The 15,687-nt window shown below is 42.4% G+C and overlaps 2 protein-coding genes across 2 annotated transcripts; one reads left to right on the forward strand and one right to left on the reverse strand.

Annotated features, from left to right (window-relative positions):
- On the forward strand, positions 677–4,990 carry LOC8082954 (protein CLP1 homolog). The gene is made up of 10 exons (XM_002451726.2): positions 677–908; positions 998–1,066; positions 1,209–1,310; positions 1,590–1,831; positions 1,944–2,082; positions 2,178–2,234; positions 3,107–3,241; positions 3,506–3,741; positions 4,504–4,548; positions 4,627–4,990. Exons 1-10 carry the CDS (start codon positions 702–704, stop codon positions 4,712–4,714), a joined length of 1,320 nt encoding a protein of 439 aa, XP_002451771.1. The 5' UTR covers positions 677–701; the 3' UTR covers positions 4,715–4,990.
- On the reverse strand, positions 5,152–13,499 carry LOC8073551 (serine/threonine-protein phosphatase PP2A-1 catalytic subunit). Its single transcript, XM_002453490.2, has 6 exons — positions 13,004–13,499; positions 11,959–12,073; positions 10,547–10,655; positions 10,383–10,460; positions 6,093–6,284; positions 5,152–5,697 (listed from the first exon to the last, which is right to left on the reverse strand). Exons 1-6 carry the CDS (start codon positions 13,254–13,256, stop codon positions 5,524–5,526), a joined length of 921 nt encoding a protein of 306 aa, XP_002453535.1. The 5' UTR covers positions 13,257–13,499; the 3' UTR covers positions 5,152–5,523.

Here is a 15,687-nt window from a genome sequence, read left to right on the forward strand (position 1 = left end):
TGAGGTTTGGTCCATCATTTTACAAAATGAAACTAAATACTATACAAAATTTTTAGCAAAAAGGTGGTTATTCTCTATTTTGGATTTTGGGCTTAAGAGGCCAAAAAATCACCAAAAGAGCCTCAAGTGGCTTTAATGAAAGCAACTCCAAGAGAAGAGCTATCCATGTTATGTATTCTATATTTGGCTATTTTAGAGAGAAAAGAGAGTCCAACAGCTATTGTATTTGGTTTGCTAAAATAGCAAGTCATCTATCCCGGAGTTCTCACATGGTAAATATAGTTTGCATGTCCCGTTAGCCATATGATTTGCCGTATTAGAAAGATTGTTGAAGATTTTTGTTTTTTTGTATGATTGTCTATTTTAGAAGTTGGCTAAATCTTGAATTAAGCCATCCATTTTTATCAACTCTCTTGGAGTTGCTCTACGGGCAATAAATTATGCATTTTGAATGGAATTAAATATGACCCTAAAAATTTTAGCATTTTACATTTTATCACTCTAAAGTAGTTTAACATTTTGCATTTTATTACTCTAAAATAGTTATCATTTTGTATTTTGAATTCTACGGAGAACTGAACACCCCTTAATCAAACTCAAATATATCATTTCGGTCGCGGACACCCCCAAAATCCATCAGACCTCCGGCCCCGGCGACGCCCAAACCCTCGCCGTCGCGCCGTCTCCAAAAACCCCTTACCATGGCCGCCGCGACAGCCGCGGGGGCCGGAGCTGCGACCCCGCAGCCGCCACGGCAGTACAAGCTAGCTCCGCAGAGCGAGCTGCGTGTGGAGGTGCTCCCCGACGCGCCCCTCCGAGTGCGCCTCGTCACCGGCACGGCGGAGATCTTCGGCACCGAGCTGCCCCCGGAGGGCTGGGTCCCCGTCCCTCCCCGATCCAAGATCGCCGTAAGCAAACCCAGTGGCCCCTTGTCCTGCTTTTGCGGCCATAGTTCGTCGGTGTTGATTTCAGTCCCCGTTTGTTTTTGTTTGGTCAGATTTTCACCTGGCACGGCGCGACGGTGGAACTGGATGGGGTGAGCGAGAGCGAGTACTCGTCTGACGAGGTGAGCGCTCGGTGTCCTCCTCCTCCTCCTCCTCCTCTCTCTCTCTCTCTCTCTCTCGCATCGTTTCTGTGTAAATTTGGGAATAATGAGGTTCTTGGGGGGTGATGCTGTGGTGAGATGATTCTGTTATTGTGGGTTACAGACTCCAATGGTAATTTACGTCAACACGCACGCCATTCTGGATGCCCGTAGGGCAAGGGCGAGGGCTGCTGCAGCTCAGGGGGGCGATATGGAGGCCTCACAGGTGAGTTATCCTGAATTCCTGATTCAGTTCATCTCATGACCATTCGATTGTAGTGTTGTTGCATAGTTGCGTATCTGTAGGAGATGCAAAGCTTTATCCCATAGAACAAATGTGCAGAACAACCAAACACCAAGACACTGCATATGTTTATGTTGACTTAGGCTGCATACGTTTATGTTGACTTAGGCTGAGGCTGATACAAGCAAGCAACCAGACCCTATATTTATCTCATTTTCCCTGGACTATTTCACTGAAGTTTTCTCCCTATATCTGGCTTAGGGACCTAGAGTGATTGTTGTGGGGCCAACAGATTCCGGAAAAAGTACTCTCTGCAAGATGCTCCTTAGCTGGGCTGCCAAACTGGGCTGGAAGCCTACATATGTCGATTTAGATATTGGCCAGGGGTCTATAACAATCCCTGGATGTATTTCTGCCACACCAATTGAGAAACCTATAGATATAGTTGATGGGATTCCCTTGGAAATGCCACTTGTATACTTCTATGGCCACTCAAGTCCAAGGTATCCCTCCACTTTGTTCTTTGGCAGTTGATACTACTCGGAGCTTTCTGCATTAACACTGTTCCTTTGTCTACTGTTTTGACACTTTAACCTTTGCTTGTGTTACCAACAGTATTAATGCGGATGTTTACAAAGTTCTTATGAAGGAGCTAGCTAAAACATTGGAGAAACAGTTCTCTGGCAATGCTGAATCTAGGGCAGCAGGAATGGTTATCAATACAATGGGGTGGGTTGAAGGCCTTGGGTATGAGGTTAGTGGTTGGCTTCAAGTAACTAATGGCCATTTTCCAGATTCATACTGTTCCCCTGTGTGTAGCAAGTGATAATTCATTTTTACGCTCTGCAGTTACTTCTTAATGCAATTGAGACCTTCAAGGCCAATGTAGTACTGGTACTGGGACAGGCAAGTTCTGCATTGTTTTGTTTATGTGAACATTACTGGGTTTTTTTCAGAAGGTTTATGCTGTAGTTGACTCATGCTGTGTTTCATTTCACACTCATAACTGCTCAAACATAGACTATATTATTTGTTCAACTTATAGCCAAATGCCATGGGCAACCAAACATTTTGTTATAGCAGTATGCTATAGTCAAGGTTCCATGTTAATCATTTTAAAGTTAGAAGTAAAACTTCCCTATAAAATCATTCATAAAAGAATTTAGACCCTATTGAGTAAGATGATATTTGTTTTTGGGGCTGGTAGAGACATCTTGGGCACTAGTAGGAATGTGTTGCAGCAGTAAATAGCAGCTAATCTCAAGTAGAAACAAAACATATTCTGCTAGCAGTATCCCTTTTAGCATGTTTTCTTATAAACATCATTATCACTATGCTTCATTGATGCATCAAGTGTGCTATATGGAAGTTAATTGAGATATTTCTTTTCAAATAAACCAAAAGAAAATCTGGGCCATATGAAGAAACCTCAGCTGCTGAAAATAAAGGTTTCTACTGACATGTCTAATTCTAGATAATAGTCAAAAGAGTGCTCAGGTTGCAGCAACTGATATATTCAGAATGATGAAGAGAGAAAAGGTGCATATAAGCACAAGTGTCAAGTAGGAAAAATGGCAGATGTCACTAACTGCAACTATTAGCATGTATGATTTGTCATATTGGCACACATTACAGCGTGAATGATAATGATATAAAGTGCTCTAGAGAGCTCTTCAATATTAGTCATTTTATCTTGAATGTAAAATCATGTATAATTATGAATCCATATGATAATGAAGCCCTTCTGGGTATTATCTGATCTATCTTATGGCTTGCAGGAGAAACTCTGGAAGATGTTAAAAGATGCAGTTCAAAGCAAGTCCAACATTGATGTTGTAAAACTTCACAAATCAGAGGGTGTTGTCCTCAGAAATACAAAATATCGGCAAAAAACGAGAAGCTTCCGAATCAGGGTAAGCTATTTTTCTGGAGTAGAAAGTGACCAGCTATGCCCTCAAACATTGGTTTAAACTAAAAAGGCTTTGTTTGTTATCTAATGTGAAATTTTATTGATGGTAGCATAGTTGTCATCATTGTACACCGTCACAGTCTTAGCCTCTTTTCTTTTTCCCCTCTTCTAATGTTGCCCTTACTGCCTTTATGGGGTAATGTTTCACTGTCTCAACCTTATGTTTTGATCTGTCTTGTTAAAGCTAAGTCCTAATTTGCTCTTGCAGGAATATTTTTATGGGATTGCAAATGATCTTGCACCGCACTCAAACATTGTCAATTTCAGTCATGTCTCGGTGTACAAAATCGGTGGTGGCCATCAAGCTCCCCGTTCAGCATTACCTATCGGTGCAGAGCCTGTGGCAGATCCTACTCGACTTGTTGCTGTCAACATCAGCACGGATATGATCCATACAGTGCTTGCCATTTCCTATGCTAAGGAACCTGATGAAATAATTTCTAGGTAATAATTTCATACCAGGTTTAACTTATGTTACAGGCTTGGTCCAATAAGAGAGCTTTTATGCAAAAGAGACTCGGATTAGAGGTAGTAGATCACAAAAGGCTACATTATTCAGAGTACAGCTGATACGCCATCCTTCAGAAAATTAAAATTAAAATACATGGTGCAAGTAATTGATCCTTGGATTTGCTTGCATGTTGTTCTACCACATTTTAAGTCTCTCAAATTCAACGATAGCTTAGCTTAGCCACTTCTTGAATTCTCTTCTGCGCATCTTTTGCATGAACAGGTGCACAGCTATGCCCCTCCTAGCCATAAGCTCGTAAGTTCATGACAATTCCATCTTGCTTATGTTACTGATATACTCTTTTGAGTGTCGTCAGCAATAAATCATATTTAGATATAGATATGAGAAGCCAAAGTCTTCTGACTAGTCTATCTTGCAAAAAGGTTTTCATCTGTCAAGTGGCTCAAATCCTGGCAATAAATATTTTGTTAGGAATGATTTTAGTTGTCATGCACTCATGCTTTGGACAAAGATGGTATAGACGATATTTTTCTTTTAGTGTGTTCATATTGGGCATGATGAAAATTTACTAGTGTGGTTGCTGCTGGACCACTTTTTTTATTTTTCCGTACAACTTTCTTTGAACTCTTCCTTTACTATTAGCAAGATCGGCAGAATTTTCAGCTTTCATTCCATTACAAGTTGCATTACCTTTCTTGATATACGTTTAACACCTGCTACACGATACATTGCAGCAATATTGCCGGATTCATTCATGTTACTGATGTTGACATCCAAAGGTATGCTTAGGAGACAGCGCTAATATGCGAGTTTTTAGATTATCAGTGTGCACCAAGAACTAACATTCTACATTCTAGGAAGAAGCTGACGTACATTGCACCTTGCCCGGGGGACTTACCAAGCAGGCTGTTGATCGCGAGTTCACTGACATGGTACGAAGCCTGATCAATCGAAGTTAGATGTGCACTGACATGCCCATTTGCATGTTGTAAAGCCAGGACATGTGACGCTGGAACTGAACTGAGCGTTCGATGTCCCACTGCTAACCAAGAGAAACGATGCAAGGCCAAACATCCTGTTCACGCTTATGATTTCATGTGTTCTGATTTCTTCTCGTGATTAAACGTCATCATCTACTGTGCGGTTGAGATAACGAAATTCTTGTCCTAGTTTTCACCCAGTGGATTTTTAAAAATGAATAGAGCTGTGGATTATGCGTCATCTCATCTGTACATACTGAATGATCTGGATGTACCATAAATGGTACTAGAAACACTGCGAAACTATTGTAGCCATCACATGTATGTAGAATGAAACGGCAAGGCGCCAACCAACATTATACGCACATTAGATCGTGAAACCATTTTAGCATCACATGAATGTAGAATGAAACAGCAAATCAGATTGGGATTCCGCGACTAAAATCTGACAGAATTTATTCAGCCACGCGGATGACACATCCCTAAGCCGAAATAAAAACATAGCAGGGGCGTTGCTACTGTGACTTCCATTCACTGTCTACAAATAATACAAAGTCGACGTACAACAGAAACGAAAAGAAAAATCCACTGGCACTTAACTTTTAACATCTTGTATAAAGATCGAGAAAGCAGCAACAAAATCTCCAAACAAATGAATTGGGAGACGTACAGGTCGGGCTCATGGAACCCATATCTAAGGACAGAAGATCTACAGACCCTGATGTTGCGGATGAGAGGAGCATCAACACCAGTAAGTTAAGGTCACCACCACAATTACAAAAAGTAGTCTGGGGTTTTGCGGGTTGTGTCTGGCTCAATTTGCCGAGGTGCCGGGTCAAATTGAAGGAAGTTCTGGTCCATGTTTTCCCCAATTTCAAGAATAGCAGCCATGTTACCACATCGGTAACAATAGTTAGGCGCACTGAAGACTGTGACTACATTCTTATCCTGCAAAAATTATAACAATAACCATTTAAGCTTCCAGTGGGATAGTATCTGGGCAAAATAACATTCAAAGGGCAGCACACCAAAGATAAATAATCAGCAAGTTGCAACCACAAGGGTGCCTAGGGCTATGCTCACAACAAAGGCTATTGTTTGCAAGTCTTTCTATTGACAAAAACAATGTATCTAGAGAAGCCAAAACATCTTATAATTTGGAACGAAGGGAGTAAGTTCTATGAGAAAAGAAATCCACAATGGTCATATCGTAACTGCAAGCTGAGCTAGAGAGGAACTACAAAGATTATATTCACAATTTAGTGTACTTTTTCATGATAACAATCCAATTGGTTGAGCAAATAAACAAATTGAAAATGCAACGCTACATTCTGAAGACCTACCTGGCACCAATTAAATCCTTCCATTACAAGTTGATGGGCCCTTGAAATGAGAGAGAGACCATTTGTATGGTTGAACTGCTGCGCAATGTCTTGCCCAAATGTGTAACCTGCTCCTCTTGGTGAAATTCCCCATCCACATCGGTCATCTGGGTCAGACCACAAAAGATCACACATGGGTCCTTCATGAGGAACCTGCACACATTTTTTTTAGGTATATGAGTTGAGGATTAAAAAGATTAGATGTATAATGCATTCAATTAATACAGCGCAAGAATTAGCAAACTATCAATTCAAGATCCATCACATTGGGCACCATTTCCTAGCACCCATAAGCATCACCTCAACATTCAGGGCAAGGGGCACTATCAGGTTAGTTATACACATAATAATGTGCATAACAAAGTACGGTGGCCTCAAAAAAAAATAGGTCTCTAACAAACCCTGTAATCATAGCAACAGAAATTCGAAGTACCTTCTTAAAATAGTTCACTATCAGATGCAAATGTTTCACAAACAAATATGCATGTGCTGGCAATATTATAAGCAATAAGCAAACCTCATTGCAAATGACTACTGGTTGGTCACTTCACTAATAGTGAGATGTCAGCCTCAAGCACCATGCTGTCTTTTTCTTGGGAACTATCAAGCAATAAGCACCTACGGAAGCAGACTTAATATGGCTCCACTGGCAAATCATCCCATATTCCCATGCTGCCTTCTTCTTGGGAACTATCAAGTTTGGTCCTTGGAAAAGAATTTTTAAGAGCTGGGGGGGCTCTAAGATGCAAATTCTTCTTTCGTTAGCCATCAATACCGGTATTGGATGGCTGATTGCATTGCAAAGCACCGATTGCCTCATCAGCCTGCCTACCTGTTTCGTGATCAGGCTGAGGAAGCAATTTAGCACGTCTTAATCTCTTGTGTGTTCAACCTGCAGGTCTTGACTATGGTTTTTAAGAAAGTTTCCATGGTTGCAGTTGCACCTCCAGTTGATGCAACTCACTTCTTTACAGCATGTTTGGTTTGCGTCATGAAGCAGTTCGGAATCATCCGATCCAAAATCCAAGCCTAGCTGAGACCATTTGGTTTGTGTTGCGTCATCAACTCGTTCATCATGGAACTGTTCCACGTGCGGCGTTCCCATGAACCAACAGCGAGCTCATCTCTCAGGCAAAGTCATTCCGCAAAAAACGTCAGACAAGCTGATTCTTTTTGGTGCCTGACCAGCCCATCGGAATGGATTCAATCTCCAAACCAAACAGGCTATTAGATAGTGAGGAACACTATCAGAATTCAGAAATATTCCCAAGGAGATGCCACAAGGGGCTGAACTCCTTGGCCCTTTTAGTGGCCTAGGAAGTAAACATAGGAATGCCTGTGTGTCTGATGGAGATTTGCCAAACATTCTGGGTCTCCTAAAAACAGTGGTTGATGAGTGTAGTATATGGTGCATGGTGGGTGCTTCTAATCTCCAGGATCGCTCTTTAGGTCATTTGCCCCATAACTTTTAGGTTCTAGTTGGTAGGTTAAACCCCTTGGTTGTGATCTCTACTTCAGTCAGTGGCGAATGTTTTTTTTAGATAGCCGGTTGTGGTGTGTTTGGGTGGGGCTGTTTTAGCTTGCCCTCATACCTTTCTTCTCCTGCATCGTTTGAGAAAAATGATACCTCAAATCAGTCACTGATTAACACTAAATGGTACCAAGTATAGATCAAGGTAAATCCCTTGTATTGCTAAGTGCACGTGCAAAGTGACAGAATAAGTGTTGGAAAATGTCAGCTTTCAATATAAACTTTCATGATTCAACCACGTGCCTATATTTGCTGATTTTTAGTTGTCGTGCTTTAGTTCTCCTTAGGTAAGCCCATTCCATGAGAAGATTAAACGATGTTAAGTGTCCCTCTAAAATCAAAATGTCGTTACAAAATTGTATCGGCATGACTTGAGATAATTAAATATGGCGGCATCTGTCTAGATAAATAACTGTATCATGGTTAGAGCACCATGTTTGTACCTTAATCGGTATTAAGGATCCACAGTTCTGTACATAAACAGTAAACATTAGGACCACATCGGACATGGCTGATCTACTAGTTGCACATACCCAAAAATACATAAATATGTTAATTCTCCCAACATCACAAAACTACCTACAGCATATCAGTGTTACTAAGCAATTTTATCAAATCATTCAGTTGACACTAGTTGCCAGCCTGATTAGTCAAGCCTAGTCGGTTAGTCATCCTATATAGTTAGGACTGATATAACAATATTAGAATCTATAATCTACTATCTACTATACCTAACTAGGAGAACCCCACTAGCAGATTTCTCTGCAATTTTGTGAAGCCACGTCATGCCACAAGCCCCACCAAGTTACTAAGCTCGGTCACTAAATTACAATCCCATTAAATATAATCAGAAAATGAAGAGACAACGATGAACTCCAAATAAATTGCATTCCTAGCTGCTCAACCATGCAATCCATTTACCCCATTCCTCTCCTATTAATTAATCAATTTAGCTTGCAGCGAACATCTTTTCACATTCACGGTGCTATCACCACTCCCACTTCCCATTAAGGCTAAACAAAGTAGTACATTAGTAATGAACATGCATTAATTTTCCTTCTCCACTTGTAACAGCTATGCCAACAAGAGTATATATATTGGACTTTTTCTATGCCCCACATTTCTTTGGCAAGGGTCAGTGACTCTTATGAAGTTGGAAATATTACTTTGGATATTCATCCTCATCCACCAAATCCGCTATTTATGCCTCGGTAGGAAATATCAATTGGCACTTCGTGTTTAAAGTCCATTAGATGTTTTTGTCTAATCATGAATAGGATTATGTTTGATTTATATCTATAGGATGTCGCAGCATAATTTGCACTGGGAGAATAGGGGCTTCACTGAATCTGTCTAAAATGTTGGGAAGACTTTGCACTGAATGATGTTCACTTCTCCAATAGCAAACAATAGATTAAGGATGGCATTTTTAATTTCTTCGCACAAGCAGTGCAAGTAGGCAGGACAATTATACTGCCCGACTAGCTGACTAGCCACCGACCAATTGAACCTGGGGCCTGTTTGGTTACCAGGCCAACCTTTGGACAGGCCAGCTGGGGCTAACATTGGGTTGTTTGGTTTCATGACTTTGGGCCTTAGCCAGGCTTCTGCTGGCCGCCCTACAGGCCTTAGCCTGGCTCCCAGAGAACAGGTTGCCGGTCCGTTTTTCTGGAGAATGGCTTGGCCAGTGCTCCGTCTCTCATCCCCTCACCTCCTGGTCCTTCACAGTTCACACGCAGTGAGCCAAAAGGCAGCGAGGTCCGCCAACTCCTCCCCTCCCCGCCAGTGGGTGGTCCCCTGCTCTGCTCGTCGCCGGGGGGGGGGGGGGGGGGGGGTGGGGGGGTGGGGGAGGTCGACGGAAAGCGGGAAGCTCATCCCTGTTCGTCCTCCTTGCCGCGGCCATGGCGACAGGAAGCTCAGGGAGGCACCTACGACGTTCTCCCCAGTTCGCCATTACCACCGTGGTGGATCCACCCCTCCCTCCCCAGCCCACCATTACCACCGCGGGGCAGGGGAGACCCATCAGCGGCGAGATGTGGGCGGCGGAGGCGGTGTTCTCGCGCTCGAGATCGTGGCGGGAGGCGGAGGACGAGCAGGAGGCGCTGCAGCGGCTCCCCACCGTCACCCGCGCGCAATGGGGCTGCTCAGGTCCCTGGCTCCTGACGAGGCCATGGCCGTCGACGGGGATGACGTGCTCTACATGGTCGACCGCCTTCTCGCCGACTGGGGTACACGAGACGACAAAGCCGACTGGGGTGGTGTGTAGAGGGCCGCACCAAGGAGGTGGATGACCAAGGCACGCCAGCGTTCCCAGCACTGCTCACCATGCTCGTCATGCTGTTAGGATGCCTACAACGTGTTTGATGAAATCCCTGAATGAGGGTAAACTTACTCACATGGATAAGAGGTGATCCTATCCAAAACAATCCAGGCAACCAAACACACCCTGTGCTAGCCAGGCCTAGATAACACGGACAACCAAACAACTAGAGATTGGCTTGACAGAAGCAGGTTAAGCCTACCCAGACTAGAATTCTAACCAGGCTACAAATAAGCCATGAAACCAAACAGACCCCTGACCGCTACCCATATGACTAGGCTCGACTAAGCAATTTAAAACTATTGCAGCATACAAGACATCCATGAAGTCACAGCATGATATACTGGAGGCAATGAAGAAAACCTGGTTCATAATGAAAGCAGTGCAATGTTGTGCCTACCTCCTGTATGCGATCAAGAGAACGAATGTTATCCAATGTGTCCAATGACGGAGAGAGGCCACCATGAAGACAGAAGACCTGCAAAATGGATGTTTCTCAAATGTCAAAGGCATATATTTAGCAAGCCTATAATAGCATCAACCATAACAAATTAAGCTGCATACCTGATTTTCTATAAGAGCCGTGAGAGGCAAATAATCAAACAAGTCTGTAAAATACTTCCATACATTTGCATTTCCATATTTTCTTAAGCATTCATCATAGAAGCCATACCTGAAACAACCAATCAAGGTCAACAATTGTGCGGTTGCACTACAGGCGTACACTACAAAGTTCACAGAATAACTTGGAAACACAACGGTGTACAGGTCCAATTGTCAAAAAAAAAAAAGGTGTACAGGTCCATTGTGTGCATGTCATGCAAACAAGTGGAGTTCATTTCAATGACCTAGGACATTGCGACATATTAACTGTAGTTAAACCCATGGAAGGTTTAAGGAAGAACACAGGAGACAGTTAGCAGTGCCTTGTTAGGGCACGAAATTGACGGCAATCAGATGGCCACAGACCTAGCTGGATGTCTTCATGCAACAACGTAGTGTTCCAAAAGGCGATATTCCGTGGCTGCTTACTCGCGAGTAGGCGAGGCGGAGGGGTGCCGGGGCACCTTGGGGTGCAGGCAGGCCCTCAGTGGAAACCCAGTGTCCATACGTGCAGATCCCTGCAGGCAGAGATGTTGAGCGGCAGGGAAGTAGGCAGGAATATATGAAAAGAGGGCGGCGACGGGATGAGGCAGGAGCAGCAGGGGAGGCGGGGACAACGGGCACCAGTGGCAGCAGGGGAGGCAGGGACAGTGGGTGATGGCAGAGGTAGCAGGCGTGGCCAGAAGGAGGCAGGCGGCGGTGGAGGTGGCAGGCACGGCCAGGAAGAGGCGGGCAGCAGTGGAGGTGGAAGGGAGGAGGCTGGCAGTGGTGAAGGCAGGTGCGTCTGGGAGGTCAGAGGGTGGATGGTTAAGTTGGGAATGTATAAGGTGGAGTGGGATGCTTTTGATGGGCCGTTCTATGCAACCTAGGTCTGCAGTCTCCTGTTTCTTCTTTTCTTTTGAGTTAATATATGTGTACACATCTATATTTGAGGAACGCCTAGGAAACGCCTAGGCTCACCTAAGCTCTAGGCGGAAGGTCACCGCCTAGAGATCGCCTAGCGCCTAATGTAACATTGTAGTTGACAATGCCAAGCGTGTTGACAGAACACTAAAATTATAGTTTACCATGCTAAATCAACACAATTTCACTGTCCTAGTCCAGCATACAGAAGATAACTTGTCAAACGAGTGTTTGTGAAGCCTTATCTACACGAACGTGAGCTTTACGTGGAACTATCCATTTCCAAATTATTGAATATTTACTATTGTAGACAGGTTACTTGAGAAATAAGAAGACAAAATGATCAAGTATGCTGGGGGGAAAATCCATCTCAAATACTTGTAGCTACTGTGGAAGTACTAATAATAAAAGTGGGAGTAGCAATTACGAGTTGCAATACAAAATCCAAATACTAGTAGATATAAACTCACACTTGAGTGATTTGTCTGCTCTCATGATTTCCTCTAAGTATTGTAATTCTATCTCTGTAACGGACTTTCAAAGCCACTAACAGAGAAACTGTTTCAACTGAATAGTAGCCACGATCTGCAATCAAGAGACACATAATCAAATTAACAAATATGACACTTATGGTACTTGTACTACAAATGAAATAAAGTAATGAATGTCTACTAAATTATTTATCCCCTCAACACAAAATGAAATTATAAAATTACCTTCAAGCATTCAAATAAATGGCATTTGCATATGATTTAAATGCATGAGTGGCCCCTGAACTTGTTAAGGGGTGCCACTTAGTTCATGAACTTTAAAAACGCATTTCTGGGTCCTTGAACCTGTTAAGTGATGCACCACAGTGGTTGGCATGGTCTGAAAATGGACTTGCGATGCATCATTTAACAAGTTTCGGCCATGTGGTGCACCACTTAACAAGTTTAGGTACCTAGAAATACATTTTCAAAGTTTGTGGACCTAAGTGGCACCCTTTGACAAGCTCAGGAATCAGCTCAAAAACAACAGGGATCAGCTCAAAAACAACAGGCCAACAAATCAACCACTCTCTGAAATCTGAAGCACACTCAAAATTCTTATGAAACTGCTGGAGGAGGAATTCAAACGCTGATATATGAGAATTATTTTCTTGGTACTAAATGAGCTAAAAGGCAACAGCGGCAACAAGATCCTAGCACGCTAGACCCAAAAGCAACCCATAACAAGTCAAACTACAAGAACTCCAGTAGACTATATGTTAAGCAGTAAAGACGTTCCCTAATTTCCGGATAACCAGATTCTTCCAACAATCCGGCCAGACGCACAAAAACCAACCACCTTTCAGGTATACCGCATGATCTAAAACTCCCCTACTTCAGCGGCACCAAACGTCCCATATCACAGATCGGCCGAGTCAGGCATCAGCACAGCTCCGCGCGCGAGCTAACGGAGAGAGAGAGAAACCGTGAGCAGGACAGAGCCGCGTGGGAGAAAAGTGAGGGCGAGGGGAGCGTAGCCACGCACCGACGTAGTCGCCCATGAAGAGGTAGTTGGTGTCGGGAGCGTCGCCGCCGATGCGGAAGAGCTCGATGAGGTCGTAGAACTGGCCGTGGATGTCGCCGCAGACGGTGACGGGGCAGCGCACGGGCTGCACGTTCCACTCCTCCATGAGGATGGCCTTGGCCTGCTCGCAGAGCGCCTTGACCTCCGCCTCGGGCAGGTACTTGCAGTCGCGCAGCTGCGCGATCTGCCGGTCCAGATCCCCGTGCGACGGCATCTCGTCCGCCGCCCCGCTCCCCCCTCCAGCCCGCGGCAGAGGTTGGGTGGGTGGGTGAGTGGGTTGGGGGGCGAGTCCTTCTCCGGCCGGCCGGCGGGCCCGCCGGCGGTCAGGTCGGGGCTAGGGTTTGGGGGAGATCGGCGAGAGACGGGGAGGAGGCGGAGCTCATGCCTCCATTTTTTGGGGGGCACGCTGCTTTGTTTGTTTTGCGAGTGCGAGATTTTTCCTCGGCTCTTCTTTCTCGGGACGGTAACACCTCGTTCCAGGTGTGCAGAGAGCGGGCAGGTCGGGCTGGGGGGTCGTGTGTGGTTTCGTTGTTTTGGAGGGATGGAATTGTAATTGCCAGGGGGGGCCACGGGAGCTGGTCAACAAAGACTTCGTAGTCGTAGGTGGCATGCCAGCGTTTCAATTTTCAAAGAGGATAGTTGTTTCGAGCATCTCCAAACGGCAAATACTCCATCAAAAAAAATAATGTAATTTTATATTTGATTTGATATGATCAAACTTTTAAGATCTATTTGGCACAGTTTTATAAGCGGTTGTAAACTGGGTTTCTTTTATTAAATATCTTTTTCAAAATAGCTCGTGGTACGAAGCTCTTTTGTATGTTCTCATCAAAAAAAATTGAGACAGGTAAAACTAAAAAAAAGTAGTTTTTCATAACTTTCTTTTTCATTTTCCTCTCCTAGTCATGCATGAAGTTTTTTTGTCAAACATTTTTTCTAAATAGCTAAAAAATTTAAAAGTTTCGTCGATGAAGCAGAACGGTACAAAAAAGGGCCTAACTTTAAGTAAATTATTAAAAATAACTTTAAAATTATAACTATAAATATATATTACACAATTAATATATGAATTTGATCAATGTTGAGAAGGTAGTAGGAACTTTTTTGTTTCTATTGGAACTGGCTAAGGTAGTAGGAACTAATTTGTTTCGTATGGTGACACAATCTTAAGTTCTAGCTGCATCTTAAACCATTACATGGTCCTATTGGGAAATAGTTTGCTTTGTAACAAAGTAGAGTAGGTGATGATGATCATCTCATCTCAAAAATAAAATAGAAGAGATGGTAAAAGACACGAATAGAATATCATTGAAAGAAGATGCATAATTGGCTCTTGTTATTTTTTATGTATTTCTTAAGTACTACAAATCGATAATTATTTTATTTCGTGCTACCATATTTTCAAAATTTACACCTAAAAAATAAATAGTTATCACATGATTTTTTTTTAACTACGTTTTTTTAGACCAATAGAGTTATCAAGGTCACGTCATCATGGCACATAGGATTTTGGAGTTATGAATCATAATAATATAGTAAATAAAAAGAAAGAAAGTAATATGGAGTGCAAACTTTAAAACAAGTTGGTAATAGTCCCTCTATCCAAAAGTCTAAATCCTATAAGCCTTAGGCACAGTAACCAGAGAAGGCTTCAAGCCTACAAAATACTCCTTCCATCCAAATGTCTAAAACGTCTTTTAACCAACAATATGTTATGATAGTCTAGTTTATCGTACAAAAAAATAAAATGGCTATGTGAAAAGGCAAAATATTATGTGCAAACCATATCTTGGGTGCAATTTATGGAAACCCAATTAAAAATGTACTTAGCAGTTTTCAAACAAAAAATTGAAACTATGCATACTAATAGTGCATCTAATAGATCTGCATTGTTACAAATTTTGATGAAAGTTGTTTTGCAGAAATTCATATGAAAATAACAAATTTCATTTGCATATGCACTAGAGGACAAAAAACATATGATTTTTTTTGCAAAATAAGATTGAATCTCAATTTTGTGACAATGCACATCTATGTACTATTGGTCTGCATAGTTTTAAATTTTTGAAAACTGCTAAGTGTGGTTTTGCAAAGGGTTTTCATGATTTGCACCGAAGATGTGGTTTGCACTGAATATTTTGCCATGTAAACATAAAAAGATTTGAATGATTGCTACTCTAATAAATATCTCACGAATAAAACTTGTTCCAGATGATTTTAAAACGTATTTCAATCTGTTGGAAGTTAGATCTTGAATACAACCCTAGATAGTCCCTTCATTCTAAACTATAAGATGTTTTAGCTTTCTTTCAAATATATAGATTTTGTTATGCATTTGGATATACACTATTTCTAGATACAAACTCAAAGCAATGAATCTAAAAAAGCCAAGACGTCTTATAATTTAGGACAAAGGAAGTAGCATACTAAAATAGCCTTCATTGAACTAATCCATATTGTAAGAATGAAAGCTTAGAAGTTGGATCTTTCTAGGAGGCATTAGGGGTTTTGCAATTTAGACTTAGAACGAAGACTCACAACTCACGTTGTTTTTGTTGGGACCATGAGGTACTCTCTCTGTCTTCTTATTATGTTATAGTTCTAGGAGTAGCAGTAGTTATCTAAATATATAACTTTTGATATGC

The sequence above is a fragment of the Sorghum bicolor genome, chromosome 4 (genome assembly GCF_000003195.3).
Source record: "Sorghum bicolor cultivar BTx623 chromosome 4, Sorghum_bicolor_NCBIv3, whole genome shotgun sequence".
Lineage (NCBI taxonomy): Eukaryota > Viridiplantae > Streptophyta > Magnoliopsida > Poales > Poaceae > Sorghum > Sorghum bicolor.